This window comes from Perissodus microlepis, chromosome 12, assembly GCF_051167445.1.
Source record: "Perissodus microlepis isolate ML-2025 ecotype Zambia chromosome 12, ASM5116744v1, whole genome shotgun sequence".
In the NCBI taxonomy this organism is placed as follows: Eukaryota; Metazoa; Chordata; class Actinopteri; order Cichliformes; family Cichlidae; genus Perissodus; species Perissodus microlepis.
This window is the reverse complement of record NC_140472.1, coordinates 29,731,731-29,759,443: the sequence shown is the minus strand read 5'-3', so window position 1 is coordinate 29,759,443 and position 27,713 is coordinate 29,731,731. Positions and strand designations below refer to the sequence as shown.

General features: G+C 38.1%; 1 protein-coding gene across 1 annotated transcript; it reads left to right on the top strand.

The window, feature by feature from the left end:
* The first annotated feature begins 420 nt into the window (after positions 1 to 420).
* On the top strand, positions 421 to 27,537 carry cabp7a (calcium binding protein 7a). The gene is made up of 5 exons (XM_084946596.1): positions 421 to 1,383; positions 19,155 to 19,298; positions 19,444 to 19,556; positions 21,337 to 21,487; positions 24,199 to 27,537. Exons 1-5 carry the CDS (start codon positions 1,275 to 1,277, stop codon positions 24,327 to 24,329), a joined length of 648 nt encoding a protein of 215 aa, XP_084802722.1. The 5' UTR covers positions 421 to 1,274; the 3' UTR covers positions 24,330 to 27,537.
* Positions 27,538 to 27,713: the final 176 nt, after the last annotated feature.

The window sequence follows — 27,713 nt, the reverse complement described above, 5'->3', positions numbered from 1 at the left end:
CTTTTAAAAACTATAAATCACTTCCTACTCTTGTTTTCCCAGGAGTCAGTTTACACACTGACCGCAGTCTGAGCAGCTAAATTGGCAGTATTGTGTATGCAGCTTTGCGTCATTACAAAGGTTCTAGTGCATAATAAGTGCTATGCCTTCAGCCTTATGGATTATAATTTAGGCATTTGGGGTTGCAAGCCATTCATCCCCCCGGCTTTCCAGCGGTAGAAGGAAATCAACCATACACCCACCATTCACACGGTAATCAATCACACTTATGGTTTTAGTGTAATGTCGGCGAGCAACCGGAATGCTCAGGGTGAGAGTAATTAAAAGGAAAAAAGAGAAGAAAACAAAGATCAGAGAAACCGACAGGGCAGGGAGGGTGTATTGCGTTTATGTGCTGTGTTGTGGGATTGCCTGCGTCCACACGCTGAGCGTATAAGTGTGTGTGTAAGTGCGCATGTATGTATGTGAGAGACAGAGTGACGGGGGCGATACAGAGAAGGGAGAGACTACATATCTGATCCACACAGAGAGCTTCCTTTCACAAAAACACTGAAGACTGAACAACTGGATTGCACTGCGCCCAGTGCTCACGACCAATTAAGAGCCAGCGAGTAATTATTGTCTGTAAGGATCCGGATGCGCCCTACTTTACCTGCCATCATATCGGGCTTTTAAGACACACATTTAGATATTTTATGCTATTCACTCATCATTAAAAAAATATTTTTAACACGTCGTTTCTGTGGATGAAGCTGGCTGGAGCCTGAGGACGGAGTGCGTCAAGTTAGCGCATGTATCCAACAAGTGGATGCATGTGTTTCATCACTGCAGACAATCCTCGGGACTAAAAAACACAAGAAATCGATGGATTCATAACCCGCAATTTTATCACAATTGTTGTTTACAGCAGAGACGGAAAACGTGCTAATTAGCTCAGATGTGGAGGTTGTCTGAGCTGATGGTGATGTTTCTATGTGCGCATTTTCTCGGTGTTCTGCACTGCTCCTTTTACTGACTTTGTGTGTTATTCCTTCTAAACATATAACAACTGCAGAGAGGTAAGAGCCCCCCCACACACATTTTCTTGCTCTTCATTCATTGACCAAAAGACATATTGAGGCGGACACGCTGCGGAATCCACGTTTTCCCTTCGCACCCCCAGCCCCTCATCCATGGATTTGCTTTTCCGTCGGTGACTGAGCGGGGAAGTTAGGATCCTCTCTGTAGACATTTCTGTATGACGAGGGCGCAGGTGGTATCCAGAGGTCGCAGCCATGCCGATGCATCCAGTCACCTCCACGCTGATGTACCGGGGGATCTGCACCATCCCTGACATCCTCTCCTACAGCGCGCCGGTGAACCTGCCTGAAGACGAAGTAGAAGGTGAGAATAATGATACCTGCTCACATAGAACTGAATGTTATCAGGACTTGTGAGTATACGGGAGGTGTTACTTTGTGCAGCGGCAGTGTATGTGGCCGCGGGCAGCTCCTGCGGTGGAGTTCCTTTAAACAAACGCGCGGTCAGGACCTTGGACAGCGCTCGGAGAGCTTTGATTTAATACACAAGTATCGAGACTAGAAGTGATTTGGATTTTAAGGGCAGTTTTTATTTTCACAGTTCCCTTTCTTTATCTTGTTATATAAAACAGAATGTGCTACAATAATCCTCATTTTCGATTTTTTTTTCACTGATTGAATCTAAAAAAAAATTGTTTTCAGTCTATTCACATTATCACATCATTATTTTCCATAAGTTCAAAGCAGGATTTCTTAAGAAAGGAATTTTGTTATAAAACGTTGCTCTATGAGGTTAGTGATGCATTGGCTCGATCTAGTACCAGAAGCTAGGGCTGGAATTCACTGGCCTGTTAAGCCTGGCCACACTGACACTGAATGGTTTAGAGATATTTTATGTATCTTATCCCCATCTTTCCTGAAGATTGTGAAGCATTTGTCCCACATCTGCAAGATTATTAAATTAAGTAACAGGGTAAATCCCATCATTTTTAAAAAAGTTGAATACATCTGAAACATCAGAAAACACAGTTAACGTCCACAGCACTAAATATCAACACCAAGAAGCATGCTGAAAAATGACAGCTACACAGGACAATGTGTATTTCAGGATCATGAGAGTGTTTATGCCAGGAGTGCTTGCAATGTGAACCTGTGACATCTGCACATTATCATACAGCAGTCCCTGAGACATGACTGAAGTCCCCAAGTGGATGTGATTAGAGGAAGTTCTTGTTTTGCTGCAGTGTTTTCAGTGTGTTTATGCTGTAAGCTGACACATTAATGCTAAATGATTCGTCCCGTGCACCTCTGATCCTTTCCCCCCCATAATCATTAAACGCACTTTCTTTGAAAAACAAAGGACAAACACATTTCTGACAAATTCGACTCCTTCGCTGGACAGATTCAGAGAGATGAGTGGGCACACAAACCTTTAAAAGTGATGCGGCTTTTCTTGACAGCTGCATTTCATGTATATGTGTGAAGTACAGACAAGCCTGGTCTTGTGAAAAATTTCTGTCTGTGAGTGCTGGAGCACAGACACCAAGAAGCAAACTGCTAATGTTACCTGCAGGTGCACAAATTTTGTCTCACATAAACAGGTTTGCATTTGCAATACTTGCAAAGAACCACTTGTAAACACATAATACGGTTGGCACCTTCACACTGAGGTTGATGTTAATCATAAAAGCTGAGTGGAAGAGGCCAAATATATATTGGTTTTGACTCCCAGAGGGTATTCAAAGGCAGAACAGCCCCAGTGCATTTTGAACATTATCTGTTTCAGAAAACACCAGAAGCATCCAGAAAAGCTAAGACACGCCATACACATCTCCCTTGTTCATTTAATGCTTATTGCCTTTTTCTTTTCTTTCTTTTTTTTTTGCTTTGAAATCCAAAAAATAAATAAAATAAAAGAAAGATCAAAGAGATACATGTCAATGCCAAAAGCGATCCTTGCATGCTGTTATGCTCTTAATTTTAGCATTGCATCACAGTGCTTTATTGTCAAACATGTGTACTTCAGGTTTCAGAAGTAGCTCTTGACTGTTGAGACTGACAAATCTCAGTTTTCTTTTCACCCCACCCAACCACTTTACTGTCAGCTCTGGAAGCAATAAACAAACAACACTTCATTTTAGCTGCAATTAGTCAAATCCACTTATCTGCCACATGTGTCAGGAGACAAAGTGAGCCATTTGGGTTTTACAGCTCAACTTATAGTGGCAGTTTGATTGGAGAAGGCTGTGGTAATGCACAGTTAACAGCAGTGACAGAGCCTTTTGCAGCTGTTGTGATGCTGTGCGAGAGATGCCTTAGAGAAAGCGAAAGAGGCAGACTTTTAAGCCAGCGTCAATGAAGGGATTTGAACATTGTTGTTGTCGTCGTTGTCAAGTGACAGCTTCACAGCTTTTCCCACTAGAAAGCACAAAATGAGAATAATATAGAACATGACAGGGCTGAATGGTTTGTTGAATAATAGCAGAAAAAGAATATGAAATGTTATGTGCCAGTATTGGTGCTTACTTTTAGTAAACTAAATTTTAAATCTATGGAAACAATATTGCTATTACTCTCATTATTGTTTTCAGTGTCGCAGAGATGGAAGACAGTAACGCAAGCTGGAGTTAATTTATTCTGTGCAACCACTGCAGCCCCTAGAAAGTGTATTAGCCAGTATTAACATAGCTTCATTTCCTATTTAAGCTGTAGACAGTATATAAAAGATGGGCATAGCTTCTGAGTCCTCTTTCACCCATAAATTGAACAGTAAAACTTGAAACAGCCTCTGAGTCTAAGAAGTGAAGCCAGTTTCAGTTTTCTGTGAATATAACTTAATGCTCATTTTGTTCATTACTCATATTAGTCACTATGAGATTGTCTGTTATTAAGAAACAACTTCTGTCCTGTTGTTAGTAGGAATATAAATTATTTCTGTTTATATTCTTAATCCAAATCTGCTGAGCACCTTCGTCTTCCACACAGCCAGAAAACCTATGTAAAACATCTCAGATGGAGGTTTCTATGTGACGTAAAGGCTTGTGCATTTTGCACTCAGTCTTATTCCAAAGTTGGAATTTATTACGACTGTTGGAGCAGCTGACAACTGCACAGACTCGCCCTTATTTTCTAGATGTTGCTGTCAAAAGTAGCAAGAAAGTGAAGAGGAAGAATAAAAGTCGTAGGACCTCTTGCATTAAAAACAGACATACATATTGTATAAAGATGCCACTGCAGTATTGGTGAGTGGTACGCTCCAGATGCCAAACATGATTTTTTTATGTGTGACATATTTTAACACAAAATCACATTTGGGTGATTTATTTATTTTTTAAATGTGCAGCTTATATAACGAATAACAGATAAAATGTTTTTCTTCTTTATGTAATGACAAATTTTAAGTGAAAGACGAGGAGACAAGATTTTCATTCTGGATCTTAACTGACAAATTATGATCAAAAATAATGCCCAAACCCTAAATATGGATATCTGGAATAATATGGCTACTAGCACTTAAAGGCAATTTTAACAAACTGAACTTCCAGTGATAAAGTATTTCCTAGATTGGAGACACTGCAAATATTGAAAACATAAAAATTTAAAATATATACTAACATCATTAAACATGTTTTCATAAATTTTTGACATCAGTGATGTTTCAGAAATGACTTGTAAATGAGGAACGCATTTCCCTGAGCGACACTGTGGCTCTTCTCTAGAGAGGGACGAGAATTGGCTGGAAGTGTGAGGTGTCACAATCATCAGCTTGGCCGTCAGAGGGACAAGACTTGGTCAGAAAATGAAATAGCACATTAGTGAATATGTGTATGTGAGCGCATGTAGAGGCATAGGAGGCTAAAGCCCTATTGGCACAAATAACCAAGTACTTGATTTTCAATTACTGGCTTGGACACCCAAGGGAATGGACCAGTGGCACCAAACTTTTTGACCAAGAAGGCTGTCAAAGCTATAATTGAAAAAAAAAAAGAAAAAGCAACTCTATTTTTTTCTAATGCTTTGTGTGTGTGTGCATGTGTGTGTGTGTGTGTGTGTGTGTGCATGAGAGAAACTTAGAGGTGGTAACAACTACTTTAATGTACAGTAATGTGACCATAATTTGAACTGGACTCCAGATTGTCCATTTCCCCTCCCACACAAGAGGAAAAAAAACAGTTGGTCATATTACAGGTGCTCAATATAGTTTAGACCTCCTCCACCACTACACACACACACACACACACACACACACACACACACACACACACACACACATTTATATATATACACACACAGCTCAGTGTCAATATCACTGCAGGTGGAATTAAGTGGGTAGCCCATTTCCACACAGCCTAACAACAGCACTATTGGAAGTAGCTTCAAAATAGTCCCAAGGCTGAGCTTTAAGCATTTGTATCAGGTCCCAGAGAAAGGCTCATGTAAACAGATGCCAGGAGATGCCGGTACACACGCAAACGATAAGAGAGAAGCAAAATGTTTGCATTTTCTTAGCAAACTTGCGATAATACAGTTTGTTTATTGTTGCAGTTGAAATCTCCTCCGCCTTTTCCCCTGCACTGTTGAAATACACAAGAACATTGAAGGAAACATCTGCTGACACAACTTTTAGTTCCATCTTTTCTTCATTCCCTCTGTTTTATGACCGTGAGGACATCTTTGGAAGGAAATGTGCTTTTGTATCGTTTTTTTAAATCAGCCCCAAATTTCCTCTGTTGCTGACAGACTCTCGGAAGCTTCGCCCCGAAAAAACGCTCTGGAAAACTAAATGTATTCATCAGTAGTAAATAAATTTGGGCATTAAGGCAAATTAATCCATTTGACATACTTATGCAAACTGCTCAAAAAGCCAAACAAAAGGATAACTCACCAGTTTTCTAATAACGTAATTTTCTGCCTAAAAGCAAGACCATTATAATGGCTATTTATGGAAGGAGTAAATGAATTCATAACAAAAATAACTAAATATCACATTAGCATTATATTCTACATGTCTAGCTACCAGAAGGAAAATGTTAGTGCATATTAGTTTCAGCTATTTCATATGCTTGCAGGTTTTATTACTCAGCACATGCAGCAAAATAAACATAGAAATGTAAGCAGACAGTATTTGACATAATTTGCTTAGAATTTACAGTGAATAGACATTGTATTCGAAGATTTTAATAAAACCTGTCTTTATTTCTACTTTCACTGTGTTGGTATTAGTATTAAAAAAGATTCTCTTAATCACCGTTACGGAAACATGCAAGCATATCCCGACCCCAACCTGTCACAGAGCACCAGCAGGGACAAATCTCTCACGGAGCATTTTAAACTCACCAATTAACCATCTACACAGCAATTGAAATCAGTGCAGCCTACAAAGTTATCTCTCCATTTGTGCACACTTGTGGCAGAGTGAGGGGGCTTTCCTCGTCTCAAGATCAAACACAGATTTGACTGTCGTCTGCACCCCTCCCGCGGCACAGAGCCGAGATGGTGCAAACGGGAAGTGACTATAACAATGAGACTGAAATCAGTGAGACTGAAAGCTGGATTTAGAGATACTGCATTTTTAGTTTTATTGTATGAAATATCAAAAAAATGATGGTGAGAATTTACCACTTGCTTCATATATTTGTGGTTACAACAATATCACTAAATGGAGCTTTATATGTAGCTTTGTGCCAGAGAAAAAGACACTCTGGTGGGAGAGAGAGGATGTGAATGTAAAACCTTCCTCAAACAACCAGCGGAGTTTGATTATTTGGATGATGAAACTACTGAAGTCAGCGTTTTTGTGGTAGTGTACAGGACTAACTGCAGAGCTTGTTTACTTCATCAAAATGCATTTAGAATATTGAATATTCAGATTTTGTTTATTCAATGAGTTTTCCTCTCAGTACCAGGCATTTAACATTTACTGGGGCTTCTTTTTCAGTTTTTTTAGTCATTCCCTTGGCAGAGTTTTTGTGACTGCAAATCGTTTTGACTGACAGCTACTCAAAAAAACCACCGACACCACTGTGTTTCTAATGGCATAAACTGCCTGTGAGGCGTTGTTGATGTTTCTGCTCGACTCCTACTGTAGCTGCAGCAGCAACATTGACTCATTTCTTTGCCCTGAGGTGGAGGGTTGACTTCCATTCCTTTGGAAATACTTACATGAATACAAATGAAGATATTTAAAGACACCGGCATCTGCTTGGAAAGACAGAAATTATTTGTATAACGTATTGCTGGTGCAGAATCAGTAGGCGTTGCAGGGGTGTACTTCTAAGGGGTCAACTGAGACCATTTTAAAGCATATATATTGCTAAGAAGATTTGGACATAACAAATGACCAGAGCTGATAGCTGAAGATACGCTGGCTCATTTTCAGGAGTGTGGAGTGTGCAAACGATCCAGAAGTGTTTACCAAAACCAAACACTTATTTTTCTCTCCTATTCACATCAGCTATCGACTGCTATTTGCATGCTCTCTCCTAGGAAGCCAGAATTAGCTCAATTATTGTTCTCGTTCGGAAAAAAACACCATGTTTTACCCTTAAATTGGATCCCCCTAAAAAACATGGCTTGCATCCTCTTCCACAGATGAATGCTTTCGTACCCTCCTGCAGAAGAGTTTGTTTTTATCTAAACACTTTCTCTTAAAAAAACATATTAAAAAAATAATTAACAATAAAGTGAATCTACTGCTACTTTCTACTGCTGAAATCATCGCTCTTGTACTCACAAATCAAGTACTTTTCACATCGATACAAGTCTGCCAAACATCAAGCTCAAGCTCAAAAGGGCTTTTGTTGATTAACAAAGAAGAAGGACGCACAGCAGCACAGACTGCTGTAATTTTTCAATTGCTCCAAAATTTGAAAAAAACCAATAAAGCCAGCAAATTCATTATGAATTTGACTTTTTATGCACATGGATTTGTGTGTACCAGTGAAGGACGGTGAGATAATGTTGCGTAAGTTTAGAAGAAAGATCAAAAACCTGCAGAAAAATCTTATGGAAAACTCTTTCCTGCCTACTATAAAAATGATAAAAAAAAAGGATATATAGAAACCGGTCGGTGGGATTGCAGATGCATGTCACTTGGGACGTCCATTAAAGCGCCATCCTTGTATGTAATCAGGCTGAGGATAATAAATGTCACTTTGTTTTTCTTCCCATCTCTTCTCAGTTCTGCGTAGATGCAGGGTCATCTTACACAGCCTGTAAGACAAACAGGCAGGCAGACAGGACTGGATTTGAAAATGGATTTCATAAATGTATCACCTGCCTGGATGGAAAAGCTCTACTTGACATAGATGGTGAAAAAGATGTTAACTGAGTCTCAAATGAGCCTCTTCTTAGAGGGCAAAGTGCCCCAGCACCACAGGTGTTACCACAAGGTCACAGACACAAAAAAATCTTAAAGGGTTTGAAAATTGTCTACCAGAAAAATATATGAAGGTTAATTTGATTAAAAGAATTTTAATTTTGAGGTAATGGAGTTGAAAAGCAATTTTATATCAGTACCATAGACAGCAAGCATAAAGCAGGGTGGGAATGGGCCTGGCTTTATCTGGAGGTGACTGGATCACATCTCCATTCAAAACTCTGATGTATTGTTTTCACACTTTTTTGAATAAATCAACAAAATAAGGGGAGTTTTTGAGGTATGCAGATATATATTTTTTCTCTGAACAAAACCTCCTCTATGCAATATTTGTGGCGATATGACAAACAAAGCATTTTCCCCAATTTATTACCTAAGCAGAAGACAAGTCTTCATTTCTTTGCATACATCTTTTCTTCATAATGAGGAAAAGAAAAAGTTAAAGTCTTGACACTGACATTTATTATTTTCCTGACCCTTGTTATAGTTTAGTTATTTGACATTTCGATCCCATCAATATCTATATTCTCATATAAATTCTCAGTTAATCAGTCAGTGTAATCTGGTATGGCATTCTATCACGCCAAAATGGGTTTTGATGAAAAACATGTGCTGCAGACTAACGGGGAATATCATGAAATGCTTTGATTATGGCTGCCTGGTGGCTTCAAGTTAAGTCATTTATTTCCATCTTGATTGATTGCCACAAAGAAGTGAATCCTGCAGACTTTATTACCTGTGAAATGAACTGTGATGAGTTCTGGGAGGTGAAGTGCTTTTTCTCCAGGGTAATATTCCTTTCCTTTGATGAACAATACACCAAAAGTCTTTATCACACAATAATAGTGGTAGAAAAACAACATCCATAAGTGAGTGTGCACTGTTAGCCTGGTGGAACTGATGGGGGGGGGGCTTTTGATTCTTCCTGACTGACCTGCGCTTGAAGTGCTTCTGACGGGTTTTTGTCTTGTGGCTATCGAGCCCATCTCAGCATGGCATCATCTGTGATACTGAAAACTTTATGCTTTGCAAAGAATAAGAGTGAGAGAAGAAAGATGGAAAGATCTCCATGTTTTTTTTCCTTTTCAGAAAAGAAAAACTGAACATCAGACTAAAAGTTCACTGCCTGTCACTGGCTACAGTCATTCAAAAAAAGTTTTTCCCTGTGGTCACTTTAGTGCTGCATTGGCAAAGTTAATGCACTTTAAATTTTCTAACGAAGGGTGGAATTTCATTTCAAACCCAAAGACGAGCTTTTCCCTTTACATACACACACACACACACACACACACACACACACACACACACACACACACACACACACACACACACACACACACACACACACACACACACACACACACACACACTTCACCATATACTCCTTTCAAATCCCCAAGAGCCTTATTAGAAGCCTGTTATGGTAATATTTAAATCTTTTGGATGTCCAAGTCAGCCCATATCCAGCTAAAGATGGATTAAGGTTGCTATGAGTGTTTAAAAATAGTCACCCAAGGTTTGCACACACAGAGCAGAGCAGTGTTTTTCTCACAGTGATAAGGTCTCACATAAAGAGTGGGTGTGCTTCAATTACCGATCCAAAGCAGCCCTAAGCAGATGCAGGTCTGAATGAGGCAAAGAGGATCCCTGGCTCTGAAAAACAAGCCCAGATTAGGTTCACGGATGCGTTGCTGTTACAGAAGCCCTGGCATTAGTCTGCTCTGCTCAAAAAAACATCCTGTGTAATTGGCAAATTTTTAAGTGAAGCTAAATTTATCCTGAAAATGGTTAAAACCAAAACACTCAAAACTCTCAAGTAAATATTTTCATTGTTTAATCTATTTTCTGATTTTTTTTTCCTGTCTTAGCACTTTAATATGTTAATATGCTGTGTATTTGGTTAGTATTAAACTATAATGTGTGTGACAGGATAAAAGCAAAAAACAAAGGGGGGGAAACTAGTCTTTATTTTTGGCCCATTTATCTCATATTAGATCTCTGTAGCATAGCAACTGTTAATATAAATTTCTTAACTTGTTAGTACTAAAATAAATTAGACATTAATGTTACTTAATTAACTTTTACCTGTCAAAGAAAAAGTCCCAGTGTTGCCATGTTTTTACCAACATGTAATGTAAAGTGTTAGCCCAAGATGGCTTAAAGGAAAACACTGCAGAGAAAGTGAAACTCGCGAGCCTTGTCGAGCCTTTTCCATTTATATGCATGAATAAGCTCCACTTCTAAGTGGTTCCTCACTTTGTTTAGAGCTGTGTACAGACTGTTTAGCAACTCCGTGCTGCTGCAAGGATGCAGCTCAATTCACTGATAAACAGCAGTATACAGGGAGAGTAGTGCAAAAGGGAGTGCACTGCACCTTTCTCTTGTGGGTGTTCTGCTTTAGAAGCTTGGCTCTTTCAGCCGCTGAGCTTAACTTGAGGTTTCATCCTATGTCAGATCACACCACAGGGGACTATGTGGCATTGCATCTGACGGCCAACAAGCACCTCTGTACATCAAAGCAAATATCACATGCTTTCAGCGAAAATATTCACAGTTCCCTGGTGAAGCTATGGTCCCAGAAACAGAGCTGAAGAGGCAGCTTTAAAAAGAAAAGAAATCTATTAAATGATGTATATTAATAAGGCAGAAGCTGAAAATTACATTAGTCGGAATTTAAAAGGCTGGAAGCAAAAATAAAAACTGTTGGGATACAGTGTAAAATGTAAATAAACACAATTCAATGGTAAACCCATATTTTATTCACAAATGAATGTAGAAAACATCACATTTTTAAACTGGCACACTTGAATGGTTCAAAAAAGTTGGGACAGCGGCGTATTTATTCATGTATAGCATCCCATCTTGTTTTAACAACAGTCTGCAGGATAGTTGTTGGACTTCTACGAGAGGAATGTTGTGAATTTAGCTGCTCCACAGTCCTGGGTCTCCTTTGTAGTGTTTTTCATTTTATGATGTGCCAAATGTTTTCAGCTGGTGAAAGGTCTCGAGCGCTTGCAAGCCGGTTCAGCACCCAGACCCTAATATTTTATGGGGGTATGTGTTGCTCTAAAACCATTCAACATTTATTGTGCTTTTCAATGTGTGTGAGCATCGTCCATAAGCAATAATACACAACCCATACCATCAGATATGCAGGGACCCGATAACATGTCAGGTGTTCTCTTTCCTCTTTAGTGAAGAAAATGTGATGTCCATATTTTCCAAATAGAATTTTAAATTTAGATTTGTCTGACCAAAGAACAGGTTTCCACTTTGCCTCCACTTTTAAATGAGATCAGCCCAGAAAAGACTGCGGTGTTTCTGGATCATATTCATATACGCCCCTTTCTTTGCATCATAGCATTTAACCTACATTTGTGGATAGCATGGTGAACTGTGTTCACATACATGTCCCTGAGTCCATGACAAAATCATTCCTGCAGTGCCACCTGAGGCCCTGAAGATCACAGGCATCCGATATTAATTTTAGGCTTTGTCTCTTGTGAACAGAAATTTCTAGATTCTAATAGTTTTTGATGATACTTTAAACTGTTAATGATGAGATATTAACAGTTTATGTTGAAGAACATTGTTTCACAGTTTGTAGATATATATATATATATACATTTTGCAGATAGGTGAACATCTGCCCATTTTCTGAGAAACTCTGCCTCTAAGATGCTCCTTTTTGTACCCTGTAGTGAGTTGCAACAAGTTCCTACAGCTGCTTTTATTTAGACCTGTGTACAAGCCTTTTATTGTCCCATCCCAGCATTTTGAGATTTGTTACTGTCATCAAATTCAAAATTTCTTAATATAGAACAGTTTCTCAGTTCATAAATTTGATATGTTCTCTTCATTTATTTACATTTTATGCAGTTTCCCAAGTTTTTCTGAGCTGGGATTGTAAAAACATGGCACTTTAAAGGGAACTGCTTGTCACTTGTACGGCCTCTGGTCGATTTTTGAACAAGTCAAATTTGACATTAACAAACAACTTTTTCTCATTTTTAAATCTTTAAAATTTATTATGCATATCCTGAGAACCAGCCTATTCATTTATGCCCTCTGTTTTTGGTCTATATCTTTTGACTTATATGAGCGACCTTACAAAATCCTGATGTACTAAATAGAGGACATCCTGGGCTTTCAATTGATATTTCATGTGGCCTCCAAAGAGGCAGGAAATCCCAAAAAAGTTCATTGGGAAGGTTCTTTTTTCTCAGTTCTCAGGAGGATATGCTGATTTCAGAAAGCTGCTTCCTTATGAATTTTGTTAACAAGTTAAACAAAGGAAAAAAGTGAAAACATGACTAGGTACAAGTGAGTGAATGTAAGGACAAGCTTCTGGCTCGGTAGCTTTCACGATCTTCTGCATCTTCCCATTAAAAATGCCCTCTGGCACTGGTGCCCAGAGACAATGATGCCATTTTAAAGGCTAGCTAGGCTGAGCATTTAAAACCTGTTATACTCGACTTAAACAAGTATTTGTCTCTTTGATTAGTGTGCAGTGCAATTAATTGATTTTTCTTTTTTTAAATTATTGTTATAGAGAGAGTGTCTTCTTTACAGTACAGTTAGTACATAATACATATGAATCCAGTCCATTTTGGGCGAAAGAATAAAATTAAAAGGAAAGAATAAAGCTGTATCTTCTGGGTAAAATTAAGATATAGTGCTATCTTTTTGAGAATTTATTTATCTGGATAGAATGTGGTCAAGAATAGAAAAATTAATTATTTTAGAGACTGATTAGTCAGCCTAGTCAGCCTATGGAGATTACACATGGTCTTCTTTACTTCAGAGATTTGTTACTTCATTCAAGTAGCACTCTGGCCTAGTTTCATGTGGAACCAAGTGGTTTTGATAAAATATTTGAACTAACTCTAAATTTTCCAGCTTTATGCTCATGTATCTCACAGGACACGATAATCCATTCATTATATTTCAAGCCTGTACAACACAACAGTTTCAGTATTCTGTAAATGATGTTTGTCACCACATAAAATCATCCTCCAACAGGTTATTTTTAAATAACAAATATAATGATACACTATAACTACTAATAGTAACACTGCTACTTTGGCCTTTGATCCATGAAAAGGCTTTCATGAAGGAGATCATTTGCAAAAACAGTTTTGGCACCTCATTTGAGAATGTGCTTGCTTCCTGCGAGGCACCAACATGTTTTAGCAGCAAGTGTCTGCTGGAAAGCCCCTCTTTCTAAAGTAAACAGATGGAGCAGGGTCCTCAGGTGGATACTGAGCTATTATTTTTCCATAAACAATAACATCATACCCAGTGAAGGAAAAAACACAGCTGGAGGCTCTCGGTGATTCAGAATATATCTTCAGTTAGACATTTTGCAGTGGAAATTGATGTCAAAACAGCTGCTGTGAATGTCACCAGACTTGGCTTTATAAATTGCATATCCAGACGTAATCTCTTGGAAAACATGATTTTTAAGTACCCTTGTCCCCTTCGTGCAGTTTCTTTTCTATCATATGCATTTACTTGATTGTAACAGACTATTTCCTGGATTTACTACTATACAGTACAGCACAATTACATGCTCTTTTCTACCATCACTGACATTTTATGGGGTTTTTTTCTGCTGAGAAATTTGTTGTACTGTCACACTGTCGATGTTACCTTAGGCTTGTCTATTCATTACCCTGCTTCAAATGATGTACACTTGTTTAGCATTAGAGTTCAGTAATTTAACAGCAGCTATTGGCTGCAAGCTGAAAAGTATTTAAAAAAAAACATTATAATTTTATTTTCCTTACCTAGAAAGCTTTTATTGGAACTAAATCATATAATACAGACAGGTTATGTATTATTTAGTAGCAGCATTCACTTATTTTGTTTCCATTATTCATTCCAAACCTACTCAACATTTTTCTCATTTACACACCTAAATTGTCTTTGTCTTTACTCTGACCTGATGTAAAACTTCCCCAGACGTGTGGGGAATTTAAATGTTCCTGAATCTTATTACAAAGACCGCATGAGATTTATCATCGGTTGTGAGGGACCAAGCAGCCAAAGCAAAGAGGAAACAGGTAAAAAAAGTATCTTCAAAAAGGGTTTTCTTTATTTTAACCCTCAAAAAGTCCAAAATTAACAAAATTCGAAAACATACTTAGCAGGCCCATAAAAGAGGTCAACTAAATATAACTCTACGAAAAGAAATTTCCAGAAACTTAAACAAAACAAAGTGAGACACAATTTAACTCACAAACTGACCTAATTACAAAGACACATGAGGGTAGCTTTTATAATGATTTGGCCAAACCATTTACACACAATAGGGGGGAAAACAAAACACACACTAATATTAACTAAGCACAGAATAACCTAACTAAACCTAAAACACCCCTGCTCCTGGTAAGCCCGTGGTTGGTCCTGCTGAGCAGGCATGTTGTTCCCAGAGTCCTCAGCCACGCCTTTTGCCCAAACAGGAAACAGCCACCGCCTAAACCCAGGTAACTCAAAGAAAGAGAAACATAATTAATATAACAAAACATTTTAGAAAAACCACACAATGCTACTATGTGCGTGCCTCATAATATCAGTGTTAGGTTCAACCAAATGATTAATGAATTATATTAATGAAGAAAACTACAAAGCAAACTAATAAAGCGAAAAAATGGACTGATTTACCCCTGTGTGGCTGATGCCATCACATCGGTCTCAACAAATGAATTACAAATACTGCCAATCTGACATGTGATTTCCTGAGCACTATGTATTGTCTCTGTTTTAAGATTCATCTCCAGCTCTGCTCTTGCGTGCTAATCAGGCATGTAAGACAAGTTTAAGACAAGATGTGACAAGTTTCAAATTGTAGGTGACTCGGTCGTGGATGTTGTTGCATAAATTAAGGGATTCAGTCCCTCGTGAAAGGTAAACAAGTGGAGAATGAAGGGAAATATGCAGTGGGGCAAAGAGGAGCAATTAACTGCTGAAAGATTTCCCATAGTGATTGAACTCAAGGTTTCAAAGTTTAGAAGAAGCTTTCTGCTGACACAGAGTAGTTGCAACACTTAATGCCCTTTGCTGTCGAGTTTGCTAGTTTGTTATGTTTAAAGTAAGTGCTGTAAAAATAATACTAAAAACAAAAGAAAAAAAAAAAAACACACATTACTCTGATTTCTTACTGTTGTAGTGTGGATTTCTAGTTGTCTGTGATGGGGAAAAAAACACTTAGAGTACCTCAGCCTCAGCTGCACTTAATTTGAACACTATCTGTCATAATGCGGCTGTGTGCAGGCACGATGAGGACCCAATCGCAAACTGACGGAGGCAGGAATGAACTCAAAATTCACAGCTTTATTGCTGGAGAGCAAAACCATGCAAACTAAACTGGGAAACTATAACGTAGTACGCAGAGAAACACACAGCCATGAATAAGGGAGAACGCGACGCAGAACTGAGAGAGACGCGGACATAAATACACAGAGGGTTAACGAGGGAAGTGGGGGAACATAGGTGACACTGATAATCATAACGAGACACGGCAGGAGTAAACACAACACTGACGGGAGACTGTCAAAGTAAAACAGGAAGGGCACAGAGGTGCAGACAGGAGGAGAGAGAAAGCACGGGGAGAGCACAGACATAACGGGCTGGGGAAACATGGAAACACAAGGAGGGGAGACGAGGACTCACCGATACACAGAGGGGCACACAGGGGGTAAAGTCACAAGGGGAAATCAAATAAGGAACATCTTAACAGAACAACCTAGGAACCGAGGCATAAATAAGGAACAAAATACAAAACACACGAAAACTAAGAATGCTGGGTCAACATGGCCCAGGATCATGACACCATCAAACTAATAATTATTATTATTGTTATTTTTATAATTATTATCATTGTTGTTGTTGTTAATACTGGTCAGTGGAGGGGAGATTTGATATGTTAACATTTTAAAAACATCAAAAGAAATGATTAAAAACTAAGGAACTCATCAGCCCCTACTTGTATGTCATCTACTGCTCTAAACACTAAAAACCAAACAATCTCACAGTGGAGGAGCCAACAGACTGGGATGGTTTCATTAACCAGCAAAAGGCAGAGATTTTGTACGCCAAAATCATAAAAATCAGAAGAAACGGTAGCTTTCTGATCATATATTTGTATTTGTAGAGTGTTAAAGTGGTGGATGCTCATGTTAAAATTGTAATATTATATTAAAGTTAATTCATAATTACATTTTTAAAATAGCAAATATATTAAAAATATTGCATGATAAGGTCATTTTGTGTACACATCATTTCTATGAGCCAAATACTCAGGCTTTGGATTACATGAATCTGCATGTGATTCATGTAAGAGGGGACGGGATATCCTTGAGACCCACATAGCAAGGAGGTCTGGCCCGGATCTGGTATCAAGCCAGCACTGCTGGCTGACTTCTGGCATGATAAGACATATGTCATCCAGATATAGGCCAGGCCTGGCATAGATGGCACTGTCTATGTGATGGCATGCCATATCTGGCTCGATTGTGGTTTTGTTCATGTGGCCTAGGCCCATAGAAAAACAGGTCTGGCCCGGATCTGGCATCAAGCTGGCACTTCGGACTGACTGGTATCATGGCAGAGTGTATGTCAACCAGATGTGCGCCATGTCTGGCAATGATAGCACTGTTTATGTGATGGCATGCAATATCTGGCTCGATTGTGGTTTGGGTTATGTGGCCCAGGCCCATAGAAAACAGGTCTGGCCCGGATCTGCCATCAAGCTGGCACTTCTGACTGACTGGTGTCATGGCAAAGTGTATGTCAACCAGATGTATGCCAGGTCTGGCAATGATGGCGCTATTTATGTTTCTATTTTCCTATTTTAGTTAGAAGATCCACATGCCATGTTGCAATACTATACTGCTATACTATGTGAGGGCCAGCCAGTGAGACGACAACTGGCTCAAAGGGGTAGTAAAGCGAGGTTAGCTAAAACAGGTCATTTCAGACAGTGGATGAATTGAATATACCAAGGGATGGTATAAGATTAAGGATTATTGGGAACTGCGATAATGCAAAGCTGCAAATAACACAAACAGAAATTTAGAATTGGGATTTACAAGGGCGATCGTGGCTCAAGAGTTGGGTGTTCGTCTTGTAATCGTAAGGTTGCTGGTTTGAGCCCCGGCTCGGACAGTCTCGGTCGTTGTGTCCTTGGGCAAGACACTTCACCTACCGCCTACTGGTGATGACCAGAGGGGCCGATGGCGCGATATGGCAGCCTCGCCTCTGTCAGTCTGCCCCAGGGCAGCTGTGGTTACAACTGTAGCTTGCCTTCACCAGTGTATGAATGTGAGAGTGAATGAATAGTGGTATTGTAAAGCGCTTTGAGGGGTCCCGAAAAGCGCTATATAAATGCAATCCATTATTATCATTATAATAAGTCACCCTTCAATGATAAATGAAAAATAAAAGACCTCTGTTCCAGTTTCAGGTTCATACACAGTGAAAACATAAACTGAAATGCAGCTCTCCTTCAGTGAAAAGATTTAAATTGTCAAAAGAGAAAATAAACCAATGAACACTGATTTTAGGCCAAGAAACTCTGAGCTATAGTGACAACTAAATATTCTTAGTAATACTGAAAAAATAACTAGACAGCTTGGGGACTCGAAGCTCTACGTACAAAAAGAGGAAGGGAAAGTATTTTAAGCAATGCTTATTCCCATGATGTATCTTGATAAGATCTCATTGTTAGACCATTCCTGCCTCATAAAGGCCCATGCTGTTCAAACTCCATGGCTACAGCCTGAAATGCAGACTGGCTCTTAACAATTTGTAGTCTCATGATCCAAGGTATTGATTTTATAAGGTTTTTTTTTTTTGTCTCATCGGTAAGCTCCTCCTCCACAGAAACAGCTCCAAACATCCTACAATTGAGGTTTGGTTTTAATGTGACTTGAATTTGTAGTTTTTCTTCAACTGATGACAGAGAGTGCATACATTTGGATACAAACTGTAACTGATCATTTGTTAAGATACTTAATAACAAAACAGACTCAAATACAAAAAAGCCACACATCCAACAGATGTTTTAAATTTGGACTGCCAAATGTTTTGACACAAACATCTGAAGTCTCTTTGGACCCCACAATAATTAGATTTCTAACAAAATGATAAGTATGTGTTTGTGCTGTGGAGCTAGTTTAAAATCAGCTCATCACTTTTACTGTAGCAATTCCGTCACATTACAGTGAGTGATTTTATTTCATCTGATGATGCCATTCCTTACACAGAGAAGTTTTACAGTATTTTTGAGTTGCTGGTCCATTGGTAGTTTCCAATCTCATTTCAACCTGACTGTCATTTATTAAAGAATTGACAGAAAGCATTTACCAGAATGTCTCTGTTTTCCCTCTCAGTGTGGCAGAATTACACACTGTTTTTAGATAGTAAAAAAAACAAAACAAACTTCTGTTATTTAATAAGTTTAAATCATCCCTATCAAAATACAAGGCAGAGACTACTGCCCTTACAGTTTGTCCTGATCTCATTGCGTTGTGTTCAAGGTTTTTTTTTTTTTTTTTTTTTTTTTTTTGTTGACTCTCTTTTGGCAGTTAACTTGTGTTCTCCTGAGCTGCCAACCCCCATATAACTATGACTCAAGCAGTGATGCAGCATAACAAATGTGTCTTTGGTGTGTGGAAAATTTCCCACTTTCATATCCTCGTTTGCCGTAAGACTTCATCTTGTGTGTGTGTTTGTGTGTGTGTCTTCTTCTGCAGAGATCCGTGAGGCCTTCAAAGTCTTTGACCGCGATGGGAATGGGTTCATCTCAAAGCAGGAGCTGGGCATGGCCATGCGTTCCCTTGGCTACATGCCAAATGAGGTGGAGTTGGAAGTCATCATCCAGAGACTGGACATGGATGGTGAGGCCAGCAAACAGATTGGATTTTACTATTTTAAATCACAAAAGCGCAGATGCTTTCTTCTGCTTTTGCCCACAAAACTAGACTTTACTGCAGAAAAAAAAAATCAGCTATAATGAACGCTAACTGTTCCTCTTTTCTGCAGGTGACGGCCAGGTGGATTTTGAGGAGTTTGTTACTCTTCTGGGTCCAAAGCTCACAGCAGCTGGGTTACCAGACAAATTCAATGGCACTGACTTTGACTCAGTCTTTTGGAAGGTGCTCATTATAAAACATTATTTCTTGTTATTAAAAGGAGACAAAGACGTCATTAATTTGGTAAACTTCAAAGCTATTAAACATTTAGGTTCTTTAAAGGAATAGCTGTTTAAATTGTTACATCCACTGATTTGTTAATGGAATCTTGGATCTTTGTTTGTTTGCATGTGGTGGCAGTCTTATCACTTAGTCAAGTCAATTTTTCATGCAAAATAGATATTAATTTATTTACAGACACCTCATTAGACAATCAGCTGTTCATTTTGACAGTGTGATAGAAATTAGTGGGGACGTAGCTCATGTCAGGGTTGTTTTTGTTGTAGCTGTGTGATAATAGCATTGAAATGCCTGTAAAAAAAAAAAAGAGGTTCCAAACTGAGTCTGAAAGAAAGGGAATTAATGTGAGTTTTTCATATGCTCAGTGCACAAAAGAAGAATCGCACCTGCTGAGGGAGTCGAGAAGCCCAAGGGAGTGTTGCATAGCATCGTGTAACATTATATAACAGAATACTAGTATGAAGCATGTGCTGCTGGATTGATCACACAGTGCCTTCAGTCACAACAGCGAGATGAGCTTAGGCTCAGCTCAATTCATATGTGACAAGCTGGGAGTGAGACTGGTGTCTGTGCAGTGATGCACAATATTGACACCAAAGGGTCATTTATGTGTCTGAGATGCCAGGGTGCTGACGAGACTGACCAGTGATCACTAATTAAGAAATAAAACATTGTTAGTCAAATTAAGAATACATAATACAGAATAGTTTTATTGTTCTGTGAACAAATTTCTCATTAACAATTCTGTTCACATAAAAATGAGAAATAAGAAATTAATAGTAGTTTAGAAAGTAATTACACTCACCAGACATTTAATTAGTTACACCTTGCAAGCACTGGGTTGCCTTAATTCTTTGTGGCATAGATTCAACAAGGTGCTAGAAACATTGCTTCGAGATCCACTCCTCACTGGATAGTTTCTTTTTTTCTGACCAGTCCCTGTATACCATAAAAAATGGTGGTGTGGAAAAATCCCAGTAGATCAACATTTTCTGAAATACTCAGACTAATATGGCACCAACAACCATCCCTCATTCAAAGTCATTTAAATCACCTTTCTTCCCTGTTCTAATGCTCAGTTGAGTTACTGCCATGTAATTGGCTGATCAGATATTTGTATTAAACAGTTGAAGAAGTGTATCTAAAACAGTGTTCAGGGAAAGTACTTTTGATTACACCAACTAAAGGAGAATGTAAGGGATGTGGTAAAGGCTAGTAAATACTTGTTTTGCTGCCTTATTCACCTTTATTAGATTAACTTCAGCAATTATGTTGCATTTGTTTTCCATTTTATGAAATATTTAAGATAATCTAATATTTATTATTTACTGAAAAAAAAACACAAAATCCCAAGGTTAAAATTTTAGATCTGGGGCACGTTTCACCTAAAATGAGGAGCTTGCACTCAAATCAGAAATAGGATTTGTTGAGTAACAGATCCACCTGGGGAATCTCTCACTCAAATTTTCCTTTGATCTAAATGTCATTCATTTAGAAATCTAAAATGCACATTCATATCACTCATATTTTCCATCTTCTGGTAAAGCCTACACTGCAGAAAATATTTTCTTTAAATTACAAGACAGCAGTGCTATTTATGCACTTACATTCTCTTTATATTTTATGCCTGTGTGTGTTTATAGATTTCTGTCTTTGCATTTGTATGTTTTTACTGTACCTTCCAGCCTGTGTCCACGTTAATGTTAGGTGTGTCTATCCCCAGTGTGACATGCAGAAGCTTACAGTGGAGGAGCTGAAGAGGCTACTGTATGACACCTTCTGTGATCATCTTTCCATGAAAGACATCGAAAACATCATAATGACTGAGGAGAATCACATAGAAAACCCCGAGGACTGCCAGGTGGACATAGACAGTAAGGAACCTCCTATATTTTAGCATACTGCTGTGTGTTTTGTACCCTGAAGTCTAGAATGTAATCAAGATTTTCTAGAGACAAAAAGAAAACAATAAAAAAAAAACAAATAAATGAATAAAATATGAATATTGAATAAAAAATAACATTTTTTTTTCTTTTTTTCTTTTTACTTTTAACTGCATTGTAAAAATTACCATTGCTTATAGGTTATAGGTCCCTCAAGCTATATGAAACATGGTATAGCTCTTCATGGTGTATTTAAAAGATATGACATTTACAAGCCACTACATATAATAATGTATTATTTATGCTAATGACAATGTCTCTGTAAACAAAGCACAAGGTTTTCTGGGCTGTTCAGGCCCTGATAATCACAGACACTCTCTACACACAAATAGTTGTTAATTGTTGTAAATGATATCTGTTTTTAATTTCACAAATGATCTTCACTTGTAAATTACATCACATTTGTAGGCTCTGCTGTCCTTTTCTATGATTAAGTATTTGTCTAAAGTATGAGATTTCGAATTATAGGGAAAGGTGAAATGCCAGTATAAATAGTAAAAGCACTAAAAGCAACAATAACAAGGACCATAGAAAGATGATGAAAAGACAACAACACATAAAAGCAAGTCTGGAAAAAATGGGGCTTTTAAGAAGGGATTTAAAAGAAGTCACGATTCTGAGAGCCCTACCTCCCCAGGCAGGTCACTCCAAAGCTAAGGGGCCCTGCTAAAAAAGCACAGCCACCTTTAGATTTAAACTTTGACTTTGAAAAAGCCAAGAGGCCTCCACCTGTGTATTTCTGTCATGTACTTCAGTGAGGAAAATCTTAAGATAAATTCTACATTGATTAAGGAGTCAGCAATAAGTAAGCCAGGATTGTGTAATGCGATACCATCTGCTAAACCTATCATGGTCTCTGGGTCTTTGAGTACTTTTTCTTTCTTAAATGTTTAATTCCTTTGGCTTTGTGTAAAGAAATGTATGTTCAAGTTCTTTTCTTTTTTTGTTTTCTCTTGACATTTTTTGTATTTTACTATATATTGCTAATTATTATATCTTTCCAGCAACCTCTGTCTAAATTTTTGCTTAGTATTAAAGGTCTACTTTTTAGGTTCTCTGGTTTTTTGTGTATCTTGGTTGTCAGTGTTTATTTTTCTATATGCTGTTGTTGTTATTCCCTTTTGTGTCCTAAGTCTTGTTTATCTCCTGCTTTGTATAGGTTTTTATTGCTTATTTTTTAGCCTTGTTTATTTAGTGAACTTCATTTAGTTCACTTTGTGTTTCCATTGTGTTTCACTTTCTGTCTGATGTTTGTTTGTCTTTCTGTGTTCACCTGCCTGGCCTGGTCCTCCTGTCTTCTTTAAGTGCCAAGTTAATCTAATTCTCCTATTCTGTTGTGTCACACTTCCTGTTTTATTTTATAACTGTTGGTCTCTGTGTCGTGTGTTAAGCTTAACTTCCCCCCGCCTCTCATTGTGTCTCCAGCTGTGTATCCCACCTGTTAGCTCTCCACTTGTGAACCTGTGTGTAATCTTGTCTCGTTCATTGCTGTGATGTCCTCATAGCTGTATCTTTCAGCTCTCTTCTCTGCATTGCTGAGTATCTCCTTGCTTGGTTCCCTGTGAGTCTGTCTTTTCGATCACTGGCTTTCTTCCCGAGTTGGCCATGAAATTTTGGACTTTGTATTTTTGGACTAATCAACTTGTTTTGAATTAAGCTTCCGCCTTCCAGCATCCAATTCAGTTTGCTTGTACTTATATTGTCCCAAATCATAATAATAATAATGCAGTAACAACTATTTACATTGTCGAACAGTATGAATACATTATTTCTTTCAGATTAAGTTCTCATACTTCAAAATTCCCCACAATCGCATTTGAAAACAAAAAACAAACAAACAAACACACACACACACACACACACACACACACACACACACACACACACACACACCAAAACTCAGCCCTCACATGAATAGAACTGGAGATACCAGTTTCTCCCATCAGCAAGCTCATTCGATTAAAATGTGCTCTAGGTGCTTATCAGCAGTAAGTGAACTGCTGTGCTCTTATAGGCTGCTGTTCTGTAATATGAAAAATATGACATTATTTCTACTCCCCTCTGTCTTTCTTCTCACTCAGTGGGGAAAAAAACAAATTATGCCTCTTTATTATTAGATACATGAAATTGATGATGATTTTCTCTCAAAAGTAATTTGATGTTTTCTCCCATGTAAATTGTTTTTAAACAATATTTTATCTATTTTCATTTATTTATTTATTTATTTATTTATTGGGGAAGGGGAGATGTAAAAGTACAACAGATATGAACTCTAACTTTACTGGAGATGATTCTGCATCTGCGTTAGACCTAAACAATTACACCTTTGATTCACAATAGTTTTGATGATGTTTTGTCCTTTAATATGCCAGTCAGGTGCCCTTTCATTGGTTTATTGTTCCAAAACTCCAATTAACATTTCAATCTAGATGTAATTATGTAGCATACAGGTGTGAAAGCAAATTTTCTTGGCTGTGCACACTCCCCTTCATTTGTGTTCTTGTAGTTGTGTGATTTTGTGGTGAGCTTTTCATTTGGAAATAACAATCAAATGTCTTTCAACCATTAAATAATACCAGATTCAGTGGACCTTCAGCTCATTTTGCTTTTCCTTGTGTCTCTTCCTACTTCCTTTTCCCCAGGCTCCAGCCCGACGCAGCAAGTCAAGCAAACTTGTGTGCGCAAAAGCCTGATATGCGCCTTTGCCATTGCTTTCATCATCAGCGTCATGCTCATCGCAGCTAATCAGGTGCTGCGAAGTGGCATGAAATAAGAGTTGAGGCGTTTTCTGCCTTGACCAGAATTTACTGGCTACCATAAAAGACTGTGAAGATGAAACTCAAAAACAAATACAGACAATCACATGCGTGTAAAATAAAACATGACTGTAGAATACAAAAACTGGAGTCCCCAAGGACACAGACATTTGTCTTGGTGGCAAATACATGCCGACAACTTACAGTTCCAAGGACACCTGGACCTTATGTACCAAGAGACAGTGGCGCTCTTATAATGGACAACTAACTATACATATCACTCTTCATAACACAACATTTAGTATTCATTAGCTATGTGCATTTGAGCAGTGTTGCATTCAGCAGCTATAGAGAGTTTAGTGACTGTCCAGTTTTGTATTTGTTCAGTGTACTATGGGGTTTGTTAATATTAAATAGAAAGAATCTGTGAAATATTGTGGGAAGTGTCAATGTGTGCAAGGTCTGGAGTGCACAGTGCTCTGGAGAAATTGTATGGGGTGCAACATTGTTCAAAACCACTTGGGAATAACAATAGCTTGGTAAGAAAGTGAGATAATAGTTTATAGGGTTTAATAGGTTTGCAGGGCGGTGGATGTGACTGTGTGGATGCTCCCATTCATTCACAGGCTGCGGGGCTTTGGTCTTAGCAGGATGGTGCAGGGTGAAGTAGGTTAACTGTTCTCGGGGGGAAGATGCTGAACTGACAGGCAACTGGCTGAAAATAACTGGTCATGCAGTAAACACTCGACTCTGTCTGCTTTGCAGGCTTGAGACAATGATCATCATCTATGCATGACATGCATGGATTTAAACAGTCGTCTTGACACATTTGTAAAAGTTCTTCTTAATGTATTAATTGTTATGACTGTGTACTAGAGCTGTTTTCGATTCCTTAATGAAAACTGTGAGCAATTGTGTGTGGTGCAGGATATCAGCATTCACAACAAATATAAAGCATACAACTGCATGAAAAAGAAGGGCTGTGGTAATATACAGTATGCTCCTAGAAAAAAAGTCTTTTTTGGAATTGCTAAGCTATGGACATCCAGGCCTGAAGTCATCGCACACTCACGGGGCAGTAACTGAGTTCAAAATAAATCACTCAAGTATTTAAAGAATATGCATCTGGTTGGTATTAGGGAAAAATGTGAAGCAATGTATTTTGTTGTTTTTAAGTGTTTTTATGTCTGGACGTGTTGCTAAAGAGCAATAACTGTATGTGAAATAGACATTACACAAAACTCAGTACAGACATGAATCCTTGAAATTGTTTTGCATTAGTTTTCTATAGCACTTCTAGAGCAGATATATTTGGTGATGTTCAAGGGAAAATGGAACAACTGTCTTATTCATTGAGATGGAAAGCTCAAGCACGAGAAGACTGTATGTCTGAAGCTGCCCATTGAGTTAAAGTTTAACAGGGGCTGGATGGCAAAGAATTGCAATAAAATAATAACATGTGAAACAACACACAAAGTGTGTAGTTTAGATTGTTGTGCATGCAATTAGGTACGGTCTGTTGTTATTAATGTTTATTGTACATATAAGCCAACATTACCAAAGCTAAGGAGGAATCTGTGACTGGAGAACTGGGCCACATAAGGGCACAATTTCTGAAATCTGATCATTTTGAATTATTGAACAGAAATCAGAAATGCTGCAGTCTCTTATAAACTTTGTATTTAACACCAGCCAAAGATAAAAAAAAAAAAGCCCTCCACAGTACCCTGAAAAAAGACTATATAAAGACAGATCTTATGAATATCCCTTGTTAAGTCGTGATGTATTGACCTTTTGGTGATACTGTTTTCTGCCCAAGCCTCTACTGTGTTGTCTGAGATGCGAGTGTTTTAAGTGCTGCAGTGCTGTGTCCCTCATTCAGTAGATCTGAGTCAAATGGGAAAAATCATCATTCTGCCACTGCCAGCTTCTTATTAGCAAAATTCATTTTTAGCATACATTTAAGTTTTTATAAACTCATTGTATCCTGCACTACTATTTAAAAGGTTCACAAAAAGATCTAATACTGCTCAACAACAATGTCTATATAAATTATTTTGGCAGACGAGACGTCGTCATTGCAATAACTTGGAAATCATGACTAACCTTGTGTTATAGATGGTGTTTTCTAAGCTTTCGGGCACTTGCAGAGGAATTATTTCACCAACAATTAGCCAAATGAATTGCAGCTACTTTCATGAAATTGTATGTCCAAAAGCCTAACTTCAATCCCAGTTTGATTTTTGTTAATACCCAAAGTTATAGCAGTGCTGATCTATATTTTGTTTAATACTTTGTTTTAAAAATACTCAACTTCTAACTCCTCTCAACCTTATACATCCTCCTTTTTCATGGGTGCCTGTACTACACAGGAAAACAGCTACAATAACCACTGAAATGGTGCCTCACTGTTTGCTTGCATTTGGGATCTGAGGGAGTATTTGGACCCAGTAATGGCTATTACATCAGACTTAACAAGGAGATTGGCTGTTCCTCAAACTTGGATCTAAAAGGAGCCAAAACCACAAACAGGAATCAAAAACACAACTATCTCACAGAGCCAGGCAGGGTAAGGACTATCACATGCACCTCAGCAATTTGTCAAAAGTGTCAGCTCTTAGGGGAACACAGACAAAAACGATAAAAGTCCATTTATTTACAAAAATCTTTGTTTCCATTTTGCACTTTAACATGTGCTGCAACACACAAATACAGCTCACCGCCATGATTGTTCATCCATTTCCAAAAATAATTTAGACATAAAGAATCACTTTACCATAGATGTATCTATTTTTTTTTTTTTACTAGAATGTGATGAATAGATTATTAACTGACTGGCAAAAGATGCTCGCATTCACTTCCTATATCACCAGTGAGGGAACATTGTCATTGGGGAATAAAGTTATTAATTTGATTTGTTGCCTTATTCTCTGAGACATTTTGGCATTGTACACAAACATAGAAATCCATCAGACATGGACGTATTATTTATTATCAGAGCAAAATGTACAAACCAATATTTATTTTCTTTTAACAGGTGAAAAAAAACTGTACAAACATGTTGGTAGTCTACTGAATGTTCTGCATTGCACTGTACTTTATACTTGTCTTTGGATCTTGCAAAAATGTTTATTGAACATGTGATATCTGTTCATTGACTCCACCTGATGTTCTTCTATGTCTGTGGAATAGTGTTTCACCTGAATAAACCATATAACAACTGTGTCTATATTGTGTTTGAAATCCTTTTCGATTTGTCAAATCCTCAATCACAAACCACGGGATAACTCTATGAGATGGTGTGGATCAGTTTCAGTGGTATTGATCGACATCCTGGCATTTCAGATTAAAATCCACAGAAAGTGATGGATTTTTTGTGGTGTATTGAATCCATGGATTGC